The sequence below is a fragment of the Mercurialis annua genome, linkage group LG7, assembly GCF_937616625.2.
Source record: "Mercurialis annua linkage group LG7, ddMerAnnu1.2, whole genome shotgun sequence".
Taxonomy (NCBI): Eukaryota; Viridiplantae; Streptophyta; class Magnoliopsida; order Malpighiales; family Euphorbiaceae; genus Mercurialis; species Mercurialis annua.
In genome coordinates, this window is record NC_065576.1 from 45,977,192 (window position 1) to 45,996,914 (window position 19,723).

At 29.6% G+C, this 19,723-nt stretch overlaps 4 protein-coding genes across 4 annotated transcripts; 3 read left to right on the forward strand and 1 right to left on the reverse strand.

Annotated features, from left to right (window-relative positions):
- Window positions 1–4,206: 4,206 nt before the first annotated feature.
- Window positions 4,207–4,887, reverse strand: LOC126656158 (putative lipid-transfer protein DIR1). Its single transcript, XM_050350657.2, has one exon. The coding sequence runs from the start codon at window positions 4,826–4,828 to the stop codon at window positions 4,523–4,525; it is 306 nt and encodes a 101-aa protein (XP_050206614.1). The 5' UTR covers window positions 4,829–4,887; the 3' UTR covers window positions 4,207–4,522.
- A 4,499-nt stretch (window positions 4,888–9,386) lies between these two features.
- On the forward strand, window positions 9,387–10,834 carry LOC126654789 (uncharacterized). The gene is made up of 2 exons (XM_050348770.2): window positions 9,387–9,525; window positions 10,397–10,834. Exons 1-2 carry the CDS (start codon window positions 9,511–9,513, stop codon window positions 10,682–10,684), a joined length of 303 nt encoding a protein of 100 aa, XP_050204727.1. The 5' UTR covers window positions 9,387–9,510; the 3' UTR covers window positions 10,685–10,834.
- Window positions 10,835–11,469: 635 nt separating this feature from the next.
- LOC126656340 (uncharacterized) lies at window positions 11,470–12,550 on the forward strand. Its single transcript, XM_050350884.1, has 2 exons — window positions 11,470–11,931; window positions 12,001–12,550. The coding sequence occupies exons 1-2, from the start codon at window positions 11,818–11,820 to the stop codon at window positions 12,412–12,414; spliced, it is 528 nt and encodes a 175-aa protein (XP_050206841.1). The 5' UTR covers window positions 11,470–11,817; the 3' UTR covers window positions 12,415–12,550.
- Window positions 12,551–12,941: 391 nt separating this feature from the next.
- Window positions 12,942–13,770, forward strand: LOC126657261 (E3 ubiquitin-protein ligase SINA-like 10). Its single transcript, XM_050351928.1, has 2 exons — window positions 12,942–13,031; window positions 13,114–13,770. The coding sequence occupies exons 1-2, from the start codon at window positions 12,942–12,944 to the stop codon at window positions 13,768–13,770; spliced, it is 747 nt and encodes a 248-aa protein (XP_050207885.1).
- The last annotated feature ends 5,953 nt before the right edge of the window (window positions 13,771–19,723 follow it).

Here is a 19,723-nt window from a genome sequence, read left to right on the forward strand (position 1 = left end):
TAATTTTTTTTGAATTTGGAGCTTCTTTACAAATTTATATGTAATGTTAAGAAATTGATATTTTATAATATTAAAATGTAAAAGCAATAAAATTGATATGCTCTATTTATTATTGGAACTGTATTTGTTTGCAAGAAAAATAGTACAAGGACTTGCGTGATAAAGATAAAACTAAAAAATATAAAATGAGAAAAATGTACCATACTTGAAAGGTTTAATGCCTTTAAAAGGTCAAACTTTTATATATGGATTATATTAATTCTAACTAATACTTTTAAAATCAGTATAATTTAGCCACTTTTGATATTATTTTTTGTGTAAATCATAGTTATTCTTAGAAGTAATTTGATTTTTTTTAACAAATATATGTTATGTCAATGTCATATATGACTAAACATATTTTAATCAAATATGATTTGGTTTAAGTGACATGTTCGCACACATTGATATTAAAATTACAATTAGTCATTTATGACATGGCTGAACTGTAGTAAAAATATAAGATATTTTTAAAAATAGCTATAAGTTATAACTGACTCAACAAATACCAAAATTAGCTAAATGAGATAATTTGAAAGTATATATTTATTAGAATAATATAATGAATCACGCTTGCAAATGTTGAAGACATTAAAATAAATGATTATAAGAATTATTAGAATAAAATTATATTTTATTTTATTTTATTAGTTCACAAATTATACATTTTCTTTATTATCATTATCTTTGAATGTAATTATTATTTAAAATAAATATTAATATGATTATGCGCAAATTCGTTACGTATAGTTTTTAAAATACTTCTCATTAAGTGCAACTTGGACTACATATTCTTACTATCATTTGAAACATAAACTATATTTGAAATTGAATTTGATCATGCTGCGACAACATCAACTAGACCGTGGAGATTGGATATCCAAAACGGACAACCAAAAGATTTAAAAACTGTATCATAATGCTATGATATAATTATTTAGTGTTGAATGTGTGATATTAATTGATTGTAAATTAGTTAAAATGTAGAAATTTACATGAATTTAATTTAAAATTTGGTCCAACCATGATTATAATAACTAAAATTAATTAATAATGCGTTTGAACGCTCACTGATACAATCACGTGCACAATAAACTAGTAATACATAATATCAACTTGTGTATTTATTCGTCTTACGATAAGTTTATAAATCCGACAGATTTATCAATACAAATAGGATCATATACCTTGATCAAGAACTGGTCCTTGTGTTGCACTTGGAAGGCAAATTCAATGCAAGTTCAGGATCGATTCCAAGAAGATCAGTCAACAACTCAGGCGACCTCCCATATGTAGAAAAACACTTTACATTAATTTCTCCAAGCGCCTGACAACATTCCGGTAATGGCGGATGGACAGGGTCGGGCTTGAGCTCGGATAATTTACAAGCAAACAAACCCTTATCGCTCATATTACACAAATCCAACGATCTCGAGCTCGAAAAATCGAAACGCGGAGTGAGTCTACAATCCGAAGGAAGCATAAGCTTACATTTGGCAGGCAATTCCAATGCGAGAGCGGAATCAAGCCCTAAATAATCCATCATTTCGGAATCCCTGAAAGAACACAAGCATGTCAGGTTAGCTCCTGTAAGAGCTTGGCAACATTCCTGAGGTGGTGGGTCGACTGTGTTGGGCCGGGTTGCTGATGGTTTACATGCTAGAAGAGCATGACCACTAATCTTACACAAGCTTAATGAAGTTGTGCTCTCAAATATGGCAGTCATGACCAAGATTATTATGATCACTGCAACTCTTGATATCTGAATCATTTTTATGCTTGATCAGTTTTTTTTTTGTGTGTTTATTGTTCTTGAATATATGTATACTTTGGATTTGATATATTGTGTTATATAGAGAGGGAAAAAGAAAAATAATACAGAAGTTGGGTACAAAGCTGGTATGTAATTCTATCAAAAAGAAAAATAAAAGTTTGTCGGTGCCAAATTATTATGCAAATTGTTCATCAGAATTGTGACACCAAAGCATGAAAATTTAGGCCTAGTTAGGTTTATCAGCTTTTTCTTTCTTCCTCAATATCTATTTTCTCCATTATCGACACTCTAATAATACACTAGACCCGTATTAAAATAAAGGACATCTTAAGTAGGATTGAAAATGAACCGAACTGCTCGTTCGTCTCCATAAAATCTCAGCTTTTTCTAATATGAACGGCCGAGAACGCACAACTCGTATATAGCTTTCAAATTGGCTCAATTATCACCTCGAGAACGGGCTTGTATATTAGATTGATTACGAGCTCATCACTACTAGAAAACCTGCTTTTTCCGACAGATTTTAGCGACGGATCTAAATTCCGTGGATATTTTATTTTTTAGCGACGGAGTAATCGTCGCTAAATTCCCGACGGATTAGCAACGGAATCCGTCGCTAAACGTGGCTGGCATATGGCGCCACATTTTAGCGAAATATTTTCCGTCGCTAAATTGGCGGGAGAACTCCCACCAAATAGGGGTGTCCATGATTTGATTTTACTGGTTTATCACTGCTTTTTTGGTTCAAACCAATTATATTGTTTTGAAATTTTTTTTTAAAAAAAAACAAAGCAAATATATAACAAATCAGCAAAATTGGTTTGGTTTGGTATGGTTTGTTATTCTTTTCTTAAAACCATTTCAAACTATCATCAAATAATTATTTTATTTATCATATAAAATAAAATTCTAAATTTTCTTTAAATTTTTTATTTATTATAAAATGAATTTTATATTTATTTAACATTATAATGATGACTAACAAATAATTTTTTAGGAGGTCTTTATATTTCAATTTAGTATTACTTGGTTTCTTTACTTTTTTATTTTTCGATTTTTATGTTCTTTTATGTGACTGGAAAAAAAACTGTTATCACTGGCTTAGCAAAAAATTAAAAAATGACCCAAAAATCGAAAAATAGATAAGTAGAGTGATCAAGTAATACAAAATTGAAGTACAAGGACTTTCGGGAAAACAAGTTTAAAGTGTCGGGACCTCCAAATGATTTTAGCCATCCGTCACTTCCTTTGGCTTGCTGTCCATAGCCGTCTTTTGTGTAATTGTGAAAGAGCTCGCAGACACCTTACTATGGATGCTTCCTGCGCTAGATGTGGAGCTTCAGTTGAGGATGTTGATCACGCCCTTAGACACTGCATTTATGCTAAACAAGTTTGGATGAGACGTATTAGCAGAGACATGTTCCAGAGATTCCTTCTACTTCCTTTCAAAGTTTAGATTATGGAAAATTTATCTGCCAAAGTTAAACTCGGCAACTATGAAGATTGGCCCTGTGAGTTCGGTGTTACTCTTTGGAGAATTTGGAATTGGCGGAATGAAACCATTCTGGGTAATAAAAAATCTTCAATCACCCAGATTGTTACCGATATACATAAGCGAGTTGATTATGAAAAATTGGAGTTGATAGTAAGTTAGTTGTTGACAAACTTCCTTTCAAAGTTTAGATTATGAAAAATTGTTTCTATTAGCTGGCAATGTCCTCCGATGCATTGAAATAAGATCAACACTGATGGAGCGTTTAACTCAACTAACGGAATTGCTAAAGCTGGGGGTATCATTCGGAATGAGTATGGAAATTGGCTTGGGAGTTTCTCTACTACTCTCGAAAGCGAATCTGTTCTGGAAGCTAAGTTACGCGGAGTCTTTCATGGCCTGCAAATGGGATGGGAGTTGGGAGCTAGAAAATTCATCCTTGAAGTTGATAGTAAGTTAGTTGTTGACAAATTTCAAGTAGTTCGGGTGGGCCACAGTTCTCAAACGTAGTAGTAGCTGCTATTCGGAGTTTGATCAATAGAGATTGGGCGGTCCAAGTTTGCCATGTTTACAGAAAAGCTAGTTTTGCCGCAGATCATCTAGCATCTCTTAGCGACGATTATTCAATTGGGTTTATATCTCATGATTATCTGCCTCTCAGTTTAGCCACTCGGATTAATCATGATTTATATAGTGTTTCGTGCGATAGAAATATTCAGGATTAGTTTTGCTTAGACTTTTGCTTCTTTCCCTTGTAACAAAAGAAAAAGATTGAGGGGCCTTCGTCAACACTAATGATTATTACAATCTTTGTCAAAAAAAAAAATCTATATTACCAACTACAAATATATGTATACAGAGCCAGTTTTGGAGAAATTATTGAAGAGACAAAACACACAAATAAACACACAAACATACACTATATAATCTGCTTTACACATCACATTTTCAAACGCTAGGATGTTTATAATAATATAAGCACAAGCTTTACATTTTCAACTTCATTTTTCCAACAACGGATATTTTTAGAATTTATCCCTTATGTATCTCACGAAAAATTATAGTGCATTCAATATTTCTGTTGCCATATGAGCAATTATTAACCGCACTAACGGAAAATGAAAGTTGAATAATCAAAATATAACAAATAAAACGATAGTATAACCGAAATATAAAAAACTTATAATTCGATAACCGTACATTTTATTAACCCTAGCTTAGCAATTAGCCGGAGGGGTGAGATTGCACTTAGCAGGCAAAGCCAAAGCAAGATCAGGATCAATACCAAGAGCAGGCAACATTAGCGAGTTTCTATAAGAACACAAGCATGTCAAGTCCGCTCCCTTTAGAGCGTTGCAACATGCTTCTGACGGCGGCGCCACCGGTTCTGGTTTTGTCACCGATGGTTTACAAGCCATAACCCCATCGTCGTTCATGTTACATAAAGTTAACGATCTTGTCACCGGAAATATAGCTGCCACCGTCACCAGAACCACCAGCGCCGCCACCTTTGTGGATTCCATGATCTAATTCTGTCTCGGACGTTTAATAATTAATGTTGGATATTGTTGATGGTGAAATGAATTGAAGCTGGTTTATTGTTATATAGAGACAAGAGTGACGATTAGAGCCACAAGTTTGTAGCCCGTGAAGAAGCTGTATGTTTTGTCAGGTTTCGAAGTCACGGGGTCGGATTTCTTCTACCTACTGTTTCTAATTCTGGATAAAATTTCAGCATCAAACTAAAATCAAAATAATTATTTATTATTTTTAAATTATACTGAACTAATTTTATAAAGAAATTAAACAATTAAAATTGAACCGTATCAAATTATTTTGAGTTTGATTAGTAGTAAAATAAAATAATCATTAATATTAAAACAAATTAAAAAATAAGTAATTTTTTTAATTTTTAAATAAAATAAATAAATTTTCCGATTTAATTTGATTAAGTAGTTTGGTTCGATTTTGCATAATTTTATTTCCAACCACTGGACAAAAAATTTATTGGCTGTGAAAGACTACTTTAACTGATTTGTTTGCTTTGTTAGAAATTCACCCGTGAACACTATATAATAAACATTTACATTTAAAATGTACAAAATGTTTGTTCAAAAGAAAAATGTAAGCAATGTTAATATATCTGTATTCAGTCACTTGTAATTTATGCTCTCATAATTTATTAAAGTTTGCATTTAATGTAGGACGTTTTGAACTCATTAGACTTTTTTGTATTAAAAATTAGTGGGTGTTTGGTTCAGCTTTTTGGTAGAAATTTTAGCTTTTGTTCTTCAAAAAGCTCCACTAAAGTATTTGGTGAGAATTTTTTAAAAGTTTTTTGGAGTTTTTTATCCTCCAACAGCTGCTTTTTGGAAAGCTCATTTTAGAGTTTTTTGCCAACAGCTAATAGTTTTTTCAATATTTTTAATTATTTAGACAAAACTACCCCTATTAGGATATATTGTTTTTTAATATATATATATATATAGTTATTTAAATTATTTTTAAATTATCTAATATTATTTATTTATATTAACAAAACTATAACTTAATTACTTTTTTAAATAAATCATAAATTTATCAAAAAAATATATTTAAATAAATTTAAACTAAACGTTCCTTTTTATAAAAAAATAATTTTTAATTGATCGATTAATAGGTAGGAATAGTTTTTTTTTTAAATCTGAATTGTAGGAATAGTTCATTATAAATAAGTTAGAATATAGGAGTTCACATGTATATGAAATGAATTTGGGTCGAATTACAAATATTATAACTAAAATTTGTTAATAAGTAATGTAGATTTAAAATTCATGGAAAATTTGGATCAAAAATCTAAATAGTACTATTTATATATTCTGCTAGAATATAGGGGTGCACGACCTGGCCATTTTCTAGATTTAATTGGAGGGAGAACATGCTAACAGACGAGATTCTCAGCGTTCCTGATGACCTTGTCGTTTTTGGAGCAAATCCGTCCATTAGACATTTAAAATTGTATTTTTAAATTCTTAATTAATGTTTTTAATTGTCATTTAGAGTTTTTTTTATATATGATTAGGTTTTAAACTCTAAAGAGACGGATTTCGTGGGTTTAGCGACGGATTGCTTTCTAGTAGTGTGTGACGAATTTGAATTTAGTCTAATCATTATTCATATTTAGACAAACATAATTTATTTACAATCTGTATATATGAATTGCCAAATTTAATTGAATCTATATATAAAAAGATATAAACCCAGTTTAAATAAAACAAATTTTTTAAAAAAAAATCATAAAAAAATTAAGAAACTAGAATTTCAATTAATCGATATGTTATGAATAATGTCACCCAAAATTATTAGAATTCTCTTCGGAGATGAGCATGTGGAAAAGAAACCCATGGCCTAACTTTTTCACAACATGATACCCAATAAACCTTATTCTATGCAAAACTTTTATAAAAGAAAGCATCAAAATTTCCATAACCTAAAAATAATGTAATAACAGATGAAAGAAGAACTATAATCTCTTCTCTTTAGAACCTTAGCAAGTGATGAGATGAGAAATATTTTTTATTTCATCATGTACCCTCTCTGCTTTGCATATTTTCAATTTCAAACACAACATCTTTTGCAACTTGATCATATTTCTCCACTAAGTTTTTGACATGTGTACTAGAATTGGATCCTAATTCAAAGTGACTGACTAAATATATATGCTCAATCATGGAAAACTTGTGAATTTAATTTCTCCCACAAGACTTCTCATTTCTAGTAATAAAAAAAATCTCTCAAGATTTAATCTATTTCTATATCTATATCTATCTATCTATACTATATATAAAAGCACGGATGGGGGGGGGGGGACAGGCAAATTTACTGAATAATCCTTTTAAGTTTATTACTAAATAAAGGTTTTATAGTCATTAACTAATTGGTTATTTAATTAATCACTATTGTAATTAAAGTCCTAATTAGAATAGGTAGCTAAATTATCTCCAATTTAGTTGTTAGTATGTTAAAAATAGCTAAATTGTCTCCAAATTAGTAGAAATACCTATTTTTTAGTTTGATTTAACTACAAAATTAAAATATTATATTTGGTAAATATATTATTATTTAAATTTCTATTTTATTATTTTTAAAGATATTATTAATAAAATTAAGTTAAATATTTAATTATAGTTATTATAAAATCAAAAGAAGAATAAATTTAGTATCGAAAAAAATTTAATAACCGAACATATTATATTTATTTTTACAAAAACTCTTAATTAATTTTATATTGATTATAAATAAAAAATTGTTATAATTATAATAAATTTACTAATATGTACATTGACGAGTTACATTACGAGTCACGTGCATAGCACGTAATGCGAAACTAGTTATATATAAAAGCACGGATGGAGGGGGGACATGCAAATTTACTGAATAATCGTTTTCAATTTACTATTAAATAAAGATTTTATAGTCATTAACTAATTATTTATTTAGTTAATCATTATTGTAATTAAAGTTCTAATTAGAATAGGTAGCTAAATCATCTCCAATTTAGTTTTTAATATGTAAAAAATAACTAAATTGTCTCCAAGTTACTAGGAATACCTATCTTTTAGTTTGATTGAATTATAAAATTAAAATACTTATTTGATCAATATAATATTATTTAAATTTCTATCTTATTATTTTTAAAAATATTATTAATAAAATTAAGTTAATTATTTAATTATGATTATTATAAAACCAAAAAAAGAATAAATTCAGTATGGAAAAAAATTTAATAACCGAATATATTATATTTACTTTATATTTTCTATTAAAATTATCTATAATTATAAAATTCGAGTACCAACTAAATTTTTTAATAGGCAACATAATAACTTTATAGGATTAAAGTCATTAGTAATAATAACACAATATATTATAGGCCAAATGTTGTAAAAAGGCCAAACCTTTTATAAAAGTTTCACAAAAGTCCTGACCTTTCAATTTTGTCGATTTTGGCCAAAAACAAATTATTTGGTTTCAGTTGTGGCCAACTCTCAATTTGATTTCAATTTGCCTATGTGGTGCTTATGTGACGCCTATGTGGCATGCCAAATATTGAAAGTTCAGAACTTTTGTGAAACCAAATAATCCATTTTTGGCCAAAATTGACAAAATTGAAAGGTCAGGACTTTTGTGAAACCAAATAATCAATTTTTGGCCAAAATCGACAAAATTGAAAGATCAGGACTTTTGTGAAACTTTTATAAAAGGTTTGACCTTTTTATAACATTTGGCCTATATTATAAGAGTTTAACTTTTAATATGAGTCAATTTCAATAGCCGGATTAACATAGTTTTCATTGTAAACTTTCAGATATGGTTATGAATAGCATGTATGGGTCATGACAATTAGTAAAAATTATTAACAGAGATGAGGTGCCTGAAGTAATTAATGACCAGAAAACTATAAAATAAAACCACAATTTGGTCATTCTACAATTATGTTAGCTTAAAAAAAATATTCACGGAAAAGAAGGTCTAAAATCAATAGGATTCTATGTTACTGTACTAATTAGATGTTGTCAACTTAAATTTCTTAATAACGATGCCATTAATAATTAAATTTATATTTTAATTTAATAAATTAGTTAAGTAATGACCATAAAACTTCTAATTAACTACAAATTAGAAAGGGCTTTTCTATTAAAATTATCTATATCTATAATTATAAAATTTGAGTAACAATTTTTTTTTTAAACAATTAAAATAGTCATTTAAAGTTTTTAATAAAATAAACTATTTCAAATTAACTATTATTTTAAATTTTATTTGATGACTTAACGAGTCACACTACGAGTCACGTGTAAAACACGTAAAGCGACACTAGTTAATTAAATATATAAATAAAATATCGACCGGTTTTAGGTTAGACTTTTTTTTACTAAGTAGTACTTGAAATTTAAGGAATATTTCGACAATTACGCATGTAGGGGTTCCAAAACAATGGGAATTATTCAGTTTGCTTTTGTATGTAACAAGTTTAATGTAGGCAATGCAGGAGCAGAAACAATGAGCAATATATTATAAATAGCCCTTAACATCACTAACACATTTCAAATTAGTTTCTGCCTAAACTACTTGCTTTGCTTTCTTCCTTAATTAATCTTTTAATTACCTCTTCTCCTCTCTATCTTCATTTTTAATTTTTCTATTAATCAGTTTAACTCTTGCCATGGCCTCAGTCCAGGTACTATGTTTTCATTTATTTATATATCCATTATAATCATGATGTATCAAAGGGTTTTTAACCGTGAGTTATTGGTTCTTTCTTTGTGTCGCCAATTTTTTTTGATTCCGCAACTAATTACAAATTATTAGTTCAACATGAGATGTTAGAATGAAATATTTTTGCTAAAACAAATTATGCTCGTATAATTAAACTTATAATTGTCAGCATCCATCGGCCAAGAGTCTATTAGGGATAGTTTAATTGTCTAGGCCATTTTTTTTAACAGACTAGCCGCTCTTTATTTTTCGTCATTGTAAAATGATATTTTTATATCTATGATATTTTTGGGCAATTTTTTTAAATGTTCTGATTTATCAATTTTAGAAATTAAAAGTTACATCCAAATTCCAAGTTATATTTATTTTCAAGATTTATTATCGTAAATTTTTAATTTTATGACTAATTTAAACAATTGATCTTTTATTTTAGTTTAAAAATAGTTATGTTAAAATGAAAATTATATGTCATAAAATAGATTTAAATTATATCTTTGTTGAATTATACTGTTGGTTCTTTTTTGAAAAAATAAATAAATAATCGGCCCATATCATTTATTCCAAAAAAAAAAAATTAAAACAATATGCCCTCTAATAATAATCATAGTACCACTAATAGTTAGCTAATTAATTGTAAGATTAATATTGCCTATGCAAATTCCAGTCCTTAAATCTATACTTTTTTAAAAAAAAATAAGAAATTAAAAGCATTTGTGGAAGAAAAAAAATTCACAACCTTGACAAGATACTGCCCCGATGCTTATAACATTTGAACTATAACTCATTGGTCATTAAATATATAACTAATCAACGTACCGATGGTCATATTTCAGGATGAAGCAGCCCCCATCAAAGAGCTGGTAACCGACGAACAAGTGGAGAAACCGTATGATCAGGGAAGTCCTTTAATTGAAGAAAAACCAGAAACCGGCGAAGAAAATGAAGTTTTAGTGCATGATCATGATCATGATGAAGACGAAGAAGATGAAACTATACACAATGAAGTGAAAGAATATGAAGATGAAGAGGATAAATTTGCAGGGTCGCCAATTATTGGTGAAGATGAAACAACGACTACTTTTGATGAAGAAGCTGAAGGTGAAGAAGGTGACCTGATTTGATTAGATCACATAAAATCTAATTTTCTTAATTAACAAGTTAATTAAGGGTGTTGTTATTTTGATTATGTTGTTTTAGTTAAGATTTGCGTGGTTTTTCTTTTTTGCTGGTTTTGGCTTTGGAAAGTCAATAAAAAATTATTTTGGAAGTAATTTTTTTTTTCTGTTTGGTTTTATTGTTTTTGTTAGTGATAGTTCTAACTTCTCAGGCTAATAATCATCGACGGTCATCGACCTTTGCACTAAGCTTTCCAAAATCTCCTGACCTTTCAAAAGTTTCCCTAAACCCCATGACCTTTATGGCGGCGCCACTCACGGCCCTTTTGAAAAGAAAAAAAACCAAAATTGCGGCGCCGCCAACAATTAAATCGTTTGCATGCCTTTTCCTCGCCACCTGTCGACCCACGTGACCTCTCCTCTGTCAGAAGCAGCAGTTCCTCCCTCAGAGTTGCAGGTTGACTTTTTAAATTTTTAAAATCAAAAAAAAAAAAGTAACCGCTCGGTAACTTTTCTCTCTTTCATCTTCGTTCTGACATACACTTCCTTCCCTCTCCTTCTTCTCCAACTCTCCTTTTCACACCACCATTCTTTCTTCGATTGCCTCTTCGTCTTCCATTCTTTCTGTGTTCTTGCATTGTGAAGAAGAAAAAATAACGAAGGAACAAAACAGAAATTTAGAGTGAGAAAGATTTATTTTTACTGCATTAAAATCTTGTTCTTATAGTGTGTTTTCAAGTACATAAAGAAAATATATGTGATCATGCATGTAATCTCAAGGCACATTCTTGTCTGGTTCATGAGGTTTAGGGTTTGATTAATGTGGTGTATTTATGCTCTCTGTCACATATTTTTATAGTGAAGGAATTGCAGAAATGAGAAAAAAAGGATAAGGAAAATCAAAGGAAAGAGAACGAACGGTACTCAACCTTTGTAATTAAAACAGTAAAGGTTCGTTATTAATTTAAAAAGGGACATCTGTCACACCTGACAACAAAAAGCAAATATGAACCATACATAAATGGAGGTGTAACACATAATTCAACTAAACACTCAACCCCTTTCTGAAAACCCTCGTCTCATTCAACTTGCTTCTTACCAGCCTTCCCATAAATCTCCAGTTCCAAGACACAACGACAATGGAAGGAGAAGCTAAACAAGTTGTGTGCGATATTGGAATTCCATGCCGTCTGCAGATTTCCTCTACTGAACGAAATCCAGGACGGAGATTTTACGGCTATTCTAAGAGAAATGTAAGTATTTTATTTAAACTTAATCTTCCGTTGTTGCCAGCTTACTGTCGTTTGACCTACACTACACAGAATCAATGCAATTGTTTTGCCTGGGTCGATAATGACATGGCCTATCAGATGACGGTGGTCAGGAAGTTGAAAAGTGAGATTAATTCCATGACTGAAGAACGCAATGCCGCTCTGCTGGAACTAGTTAATGCCCACACTCATGTGGCAGCTAAAACTGACGAACTGCAGGAACTTAATGAGGCTTTCGAGGGATTGAAGGAGTCTCATGAGATGTACCACGAAGAAAATGTGATTATGATGCAGGAAAGTGGTCTGCAACTTATGGAGATAGAGACCCTGAAGGAACACGTGAAGCTGATGGAAGTGAAGTGCTCAGACATGGAGAGGAAAAACAAGATCATGAAGCTTGGTTTTTTTATGGCTTTTGCAGTTGCCGGTTGCAGTTTAGCCGTTGCTTGCTTCAAGAAAACTTGATGGATTTTTTGTTAAGTGACAATGGCTTGTGTTTGTGCAGTGTTCTTAGTTAACTGCGTTCAAATATTTTTTTGTATTATGTTAAACTCATTCAACTTGCTTTCTATGAAAAGTGTGTGTGATTCAAAATTTTAAATTACAGTACTGTCATTAAACTGTTGTTCAATGTTGAAGGGGTTTACTTGATTTTTTTTATAAGTTCAAGTGTTGTCTTTCATAATTGTTGGAAATTTGAAGGGCTATATTAGACTTCACAGAAAAATAAACCGCCAAAAAAAGGATAACTTAATGGCAAAGATTAAAAATGGGATTTCCAAGAAACCCTTTCATTGCACCCGTTCCATCAGTTATATTGTTCCAATGCAGCCTCTTCGTTAACTACAACCACTAATTAATTACATCCACAAAGGGCATATAAAGAAATTGAAGAGTCATGATGCTAACTAATTTAAATAGGCTACCACAGCAACTGATTCAAGCATTTCAGAGTACAAAAATTGTTCATATTCTCAGAGTAACCAGAAGATATGTCTGATAATATTGTTGTGTCTTCGCTTAATATGGAACTTATGGATTGCCCAATTTGCTGTGAACCCTTAACAGCTCCAATTATTCAGGTTTGTACCCATTTGTTTCTCTTTACGATGTACTGTTAATTATTTCTGTAATTGTATTGTTTGGTAATTGTATTTTTTACAGTGTGAAAATGGGCATGCAACATGCAAAGCATGCTCGGGGAAGACTCAAAAGTGCCATTCTTGCACCCTGCCTATCGGGAGAATGAGGAACCGGATTCTGGAAGATGTTGCTGAGTCTTTGAGAGTTTGTTGCGCGTTCAAGAATTATGGATGCTCAGAAACTGTGAGGTACCCCGATAAGATCAACCATGAAAAGGTCTGTTCTTTTATAGAGTGTTCCTGCCCCATCGAAGTCTGTAATTTCAAGGGAACGTCTGAAATGATTTATGCTCACTGTAAAGTGATGCATAAAGATTTTGTGAAGCAATTTGTTTTTGGTCGTAAATTCCCGGTTTCGGTCCGGCTGAATGATAATTTTTTTATTCTCCAAGAGGAAACCACAGACATTGTGTTTGTTCTGAACAACACTATGTGTTCTTATGGGAATATTCTGACAATGTGTTGTCTTGGACCGTTATCAACTGGCTGCTGCCCCTATGAAATTGAAGTGAATGCCAACTCAAGTCACAAATTTCACATTACTACCCAGAACATTCAAGGCACCAGAAGTTACTATCGTTCTTTTTCAGGGTTCCTTCTTGATAGTGATCATGAATTTTTCTCTGACGGTATGATCAACATGGACTTTTGTGTTTACCGCGCTCCGGAGCTTGCTTAAGAGGATGACTTGTTTATGTAGTCTTATTTATGTATTTTTTGCTTAATTTTGGTCAAGACGGAGATTTGTGTTCTTGTTCAGGGTTTATGTAATTTTTATTCTAAATGTTCTGAAATGTATGAATAGCCAATGAAATGAAATATTAATTTTTATTTTCTGCTTTTTTTTATAAGTCTTTATGTATTTTATTTTACATGTTCTGTAAGTAATGTATGTTCTATATGTTTTATGTATATTTTTTTGGCCAGATTAAAAAATATCAGGGTCCACTACTCAATCCATTTTAAAATGTCAGGGACCTTATGTGAACAAAATATAAGAATGAAAGACAGTGGTCATGCATGAACCATACATATTTCATTTTTCCAAAAATAAATTTGTAAAATTTCCAAGTTAGAATTTCCAATACATATAAGTGTCTTTAAATAAAAGAACAACATATGAGGACATATAAAACGATGCTACATTATGAAATTGCAAATATAAAAAACATATAAGTGTTTTAAAATAAAATAACAACATATCCGGAAATAAAAAACAACGCTACATTTATTTGTTCTTCTGTTATTATTTGCTCCCTTCTTCTGGACCTTCAGCCACATCAAATGGGCCTTCAACAGCAGCAATCTGCACTTCCAAGACTTCTATTTGGCCCTCATCTTCAGTGCCGTACCACTCTAGCAACAAAATTTCTTCACCTGGACCTTCTTCAACTCCAGGAGCATCTTCAACTGCCTCGACTGGACCATCTTCAACTGGCTCAAATGGACCATCTTCTTCAATTTCTTTCAATTCTAACTTGGGTACACTCTCAGGCACCAAATTATGCACATCATCACATGTTAATTAATATCTAACGTACACATCAACCACACCTGCTTTTTGTCCAGCCCTTGCCATCTCCTCAACATCCCTATCATGTTCAATAGGCTTTATCCCTCGATGATAGTCCAACTCTGACTGCCTCCAATAATACATAACCAGCCTCTTCACTCCAATTTTTTTGGTCCATAAATCAAGCCTATTCAGTGACAGTTGCAAAATGTCAAAACATCTTGCACACACATCACCCCACAAATAACCATCCTCTCCAAATTCCCCATCGTAGTGCAGAATAATTCCCAGGATCTCAGAATCCACTTCCACGGTAGGGGCTGTTCAAACAAACAATGCAGAGACATTCAGAGACACACATCAAAACAACTCAACGAATTTTACAACCAACTTAGAATAACTTCCCCAAAAAAACATACCCATAAACCAACATATTTATAATAAACCTAAAATTACAATTTCAAGTTTTCAAAAAAACATACCCAAAAACCAAAAACATACCCAAAAACCTAAAATTAAAATAAGAACCTGGCCGTTTCTTCCCTTTCGTCTCGTCACTGCCAATAGATCTTTTCTTTTTCCATTATCTTCTTAGCCTGTTTTACCATATAAACATATAAAAACAAAAAATGCGTCAACATGACAGTAACTCTACAAAAATTAATCAACCATTTTTTTCATACCCGGATTTATTCTTCCTCGAAATGCAACGCAGGCGAACTAGAGAACGAGAGAAAACAAAGAGCAGCAAAACAAACGCCTAGGTCAGAGAGGAGGGAAACTAGAAAAAGGACTGGTTTCAAAAACAAATATAATGAAGAAGAAAGAGTATGTTAGAAGGTGAAAAAAGAGAAAGAGAAAATTAACTCAGTCGGTGAAAAAATAAATTTGATTTTAAAAATTTAAAAAGTCCACTGACATGTCTAAGGGAGGAACTGCTGCTTCTGACAGAGGAGAGGTCACGTGGGTCGACAGGTGGCGAGGAAAAGGCATGCAAACGATTTAATCGTTGGCGACGCCGCGATTTTGGTTTTTTTTTTCAGAAGGGCCGTGAGTGGCGCCGCCATAAAGGTCAGGGGGTTTAGGGAAGCTTTTAAAAGGTCAGGGAATTTAGGAAAGCTCAGTGTAAAGGTCGAGGACCGTCGATGATTATTAGCCATTTTTTTTAGAAAAAACTAAAATATATGTAAGGTGGTATAAAAAAAAGTTATATATGGAATTTGAAATGAATGGAATATTAACTATTTATAATATAGTTTTGGTTTTGGAAAGATGACTGTATATTGATTGAATTCGAAAATAAAAGAGAGTGAAAAGCAATAAAAGAAAGGGTTAATTCCTAAAAAAATCATGAACTTTACACGAAGTTTCATTTTAATCATGATCTTTAAAAGTTGTCATTTAAAGGCACGAACTTTCATTTTGTTTCAAATCTATCATTTCAGTGTATTTTTGTTGACTAAATTCTTAAATAAACCATTAATGAAAGACCCAAATTATAAATCGACATTAAATCTTATTATCTTTTAGTTAGAGTATATAGGATTAGGAATTTTTTGTTCGATAAAATACATCGGATTTTACTTTGGCGATAGATTTGAAACAAAATGAAAGTTCGTGCCTTTAAATGACAACTTTTAAAGTTCATGATTAAAATGAAACTTCGTGTAAAGTTCGTGATTTTTTTAGGAATTAACCCTAAAAGAAAATATGTAAACGACAAAGGATGAGGAATAAAGAAGAAGCTCTCATGTTTGGTAAAATGGCATAATGACAGAAGTTGAAGAAGAAGAGGGCCCCTTCCTTCTGAAGGAGTTGCTGTCTTCTCTTTTACTTTGCTTCAAAATTAACTATTTCTGGCTCTGGTTTTTAGGCTGCTCTAATTTCTCATGTCTTTTTTTTTTAAATGATTTCTCATGTCTTCAATCTTCATGTGAGGAAGAGATTTGAATAGGCTTAATATATTATTTAACCCCCAAATTTTACCATTTTATTCCATGCGATCTTTAAACCATTTGGACCTCTTAACTATTTGTTTTTCTATTTAACCTCTAAACTTTAGTATTTTGTGCCATGTGACCTCTAAACTAATTTTTTGTTCCACTGAACTTCTTAACTATTTTTTTATTATATTTAACCCCTCAAACTATACTATTTGTTCTATTTAACCCCTTAACTAAATGTTTTCAATGAACATCTAAACTACTTTTTTTACCCATTTAACCTCTCACACAATGTATTAATTTTAAAAAAGATATATATATATATATATATATATATATATGTTTCCTACATTTAAAATAAAGAGCGATATATTTAATATATTATTTAAAAATCCATTTAAGGATTAATTAATTTAAAATTATGAATTTTAGAGTGTTTTACAATTTAAACAAAACTTAAAAGTTCGTAATTGATTTGAAAAGTTTGAAATTGAAAAATAATTAAAAGTTAGTATCTTAAAATTTCTAAAATTAGAAATTCAAGTTAAATTAACGAAACACACTTTAAACATTCATTTAATATTATCAACGTATAATAAATTTATATATTTTATAAATATCATTAATAAAAAGAGACAAACTCCTTTTATCATTGTTGAAATGTAAAAAAAATTACATGTTCTAGAAATAATATCATTTAATTATTTGATCAACTTTAAATATTTTTTATTTATTTCTACCCTTTTCTTTCTAATTTATATTGTCGTCAACAATTAATAAAAATATTATTAAAAAATATATTTTTTAAAAAATCATATGTCATTGTATATAAATTAATTTATATCCTTTTAAGCATTTATTCTAGAACATAATATGGATGAAAATTAAATAGTTATATTTTTAGGAGGTTAAATGGGTAAAAATTAAAAATTTAAATGTGCAATAGACAAAAAGAATAGGTAAAATGTTAAATAGAATAAATAATATAGTTTGAGGGGTTAAATGGAATAAAAAAATAGTCAAAAGGTCTAATGGAACACGAAATTAGTTCAGAGGTTAAATGGAACAAAATGGTAAAGTTTAGAGGTTAAATAGAACCAAAAAAATATATAGTTAAGAGGTTCAATAGAATAAAAAATTAGTTTAGAGGTCGCATGAAATAAAGTGGTAAAATTTAGGAGTTAATTAATGTATTAAACCGATTTGAATACAATAAATTTTAGGGTAAATATTACACAACATTGTTGCGGCATTTTTATCCATGCAACAAATCATAATACATTAACCATTTGACAATTTTAATGATAAAAAAAAAAAAATAATAATTTTAAAAAAATTAATTATAAATATTCATTAATTTATTGTAAATATGGCATGTTATAATTATTGTATGTGATAAATAATTATTGTATGTGATAAATAATTATTATATGGATAATTATTATTTACATAATGAAGTTATAGGTCATAATTACTAGTTTTGTCATTATTTTTTAAAGGCCTAATTATTTAAAAATCACCCACCTTATAACTTTTTTTCATTTATACCATGACCTAGGAAAATTTTCAATTGTACCCTATTTTCGATTTTTATGTTTTATTTGTACCCAAAATTAAGAAAATTGATAATTTAATTAATTTAAAGATGAAAATATTAAAAATAAGATACGTAAATGATTAACATTAACGTTTTATCAAAATATAGGTTAAAAATGAAGGACTAATTTAAACTCTTTTTTAAAAAAAAATAGGCCAATTCAACTCATTAAGTAGAGATGAAACATAAGAATCAAAAATAGGGTACAATTGAAAATTATCCTAGGTCATGGTATAAATGAAAAAATATTACATGATGGTGGTTTTTAAGTAATTAGGCATTTTTTAAGAGTCAACTATTTTCCTCTTAACGAGTAACGATTGATCAAAATTCAATATTTTCCTCTTATGTCTGTTAAAGAGTTTTTTTTCAAAATTAAAATTCAATTTGGCCTATGAATTTATTTTTCTTTTAAAACATTTATAAATTAAGAAAATTTTGGAAAAAATCCAAATAAGTTTATGTAATTAATTTATAATTATTTCATAAATAACAAAATATTTATATAATAATTTAGAATATGTTTAATTACAATTTAAATTTAAAATTTAATTATTATTTTAAAACATATTAGACATAATGTATTTTGTTCTAATTATGTTTACAAAGCTATAGTACAATATGTTTTTTCATATGAACTGATTTTGAAGCATACAAATTTAAATTTTAATCAGATATAATACATGAATTTTTTAGTAAATAAAATTATATTAAATTTAATCAATTTTTTTAATGTCTTTAAATTTATTTTGATAAAAAAATATTTTTATTTTAATAAATTAAAATATTGATAAAAATAATATGATTTGATAAGTCATTTAAAATTATCTAATAAGTGTATTTGAAATAACAATAAATTTAAGGGTCAAATTGAATTTTATTTTTATCAATCAAGCTTTTTCACTAATAAATTATTCTTCACGTGCTTTATGAATACACGCATTTTGCCAAATTGGACAGAAAAGGATCATTGAATAAAACAAAATTAAAAGTTAAGAGATTTAATAGAAAACGAAAAAAAATTATAGGGGGTTAGGAAACAAAATGATATAATTTAGGAGTTAATTGTATATTGAGCCATAAAACATCATTAATTGTGTATACATATAGACATGTTTATGGATCAATGTTGGCAAATACTACAAGTATACAGTAATCAAATAAGTAATATAGTACTGTAAAATTCGGACGTTGTAACCACAAGAAGATCTATCACTATCCACCTAATTATGAGTCTGTCTAACAAATAATAAAGTTGAAAAGTAGCAATTTAAACCAAAAACTATAATTAACTAAAGTTGAAATTAAATGTGGTTTAAAATGTATGAAATAGAAAATCGGGGACTAGTAACTATTCTTATACTATCTGTTAAATGAGTTATGGATTCAACTGTCAAATTGCAGTTCAAACAATTTAAAAACATCTATGCCACTCTCTCCGGTCGTTATGGGTAAAAATTCAATTAAAAAAGTCAACATGCAAATAAGTCACTTTCGCTTATCATTAAAGTGGCGGGGCAAAATTGAAATTCCAACTTGTAAAAATTTGAGTGTACAATCGCACACTATTTTTTTCTTG

Coding starts and splice junctions, on each gene's coding strand:
- LOC126656158 (XM_050350657.2), bottom strand. CDS start 4,828: ATGGAATCCACAAAGGTGGCGGCGCTGGTGGTTCTGGTGACGGTGGCA.
- LOC126656340 (XM_050350884.1), top strand. CDS start 11,818: ATGGAAGGAGAAGCTAAACAAGTTGTGTGCGATATTGGAATTCCATGC. Junction 11,932..12,000: donor ACGGCTATTCTAAGAGAAAT/GTAAGTATTTTA, acceptor TACACTACACAG/AATCAATGCAATTGTTTTGC.
- LOC126657261 (XM_050351928.1), top strand. CDS start 12,942: ATGTCTGATAATATTGTTGTGTCTTCGCTTAATATGGAACTTATGGAT. Junction 13,032..13,113: donor TAACAGCTCCAATTATTCAG/GTTTGTACCCAT, acceptor TATTTTTTACAG/TGTGAAAATGGGCATGCAAC.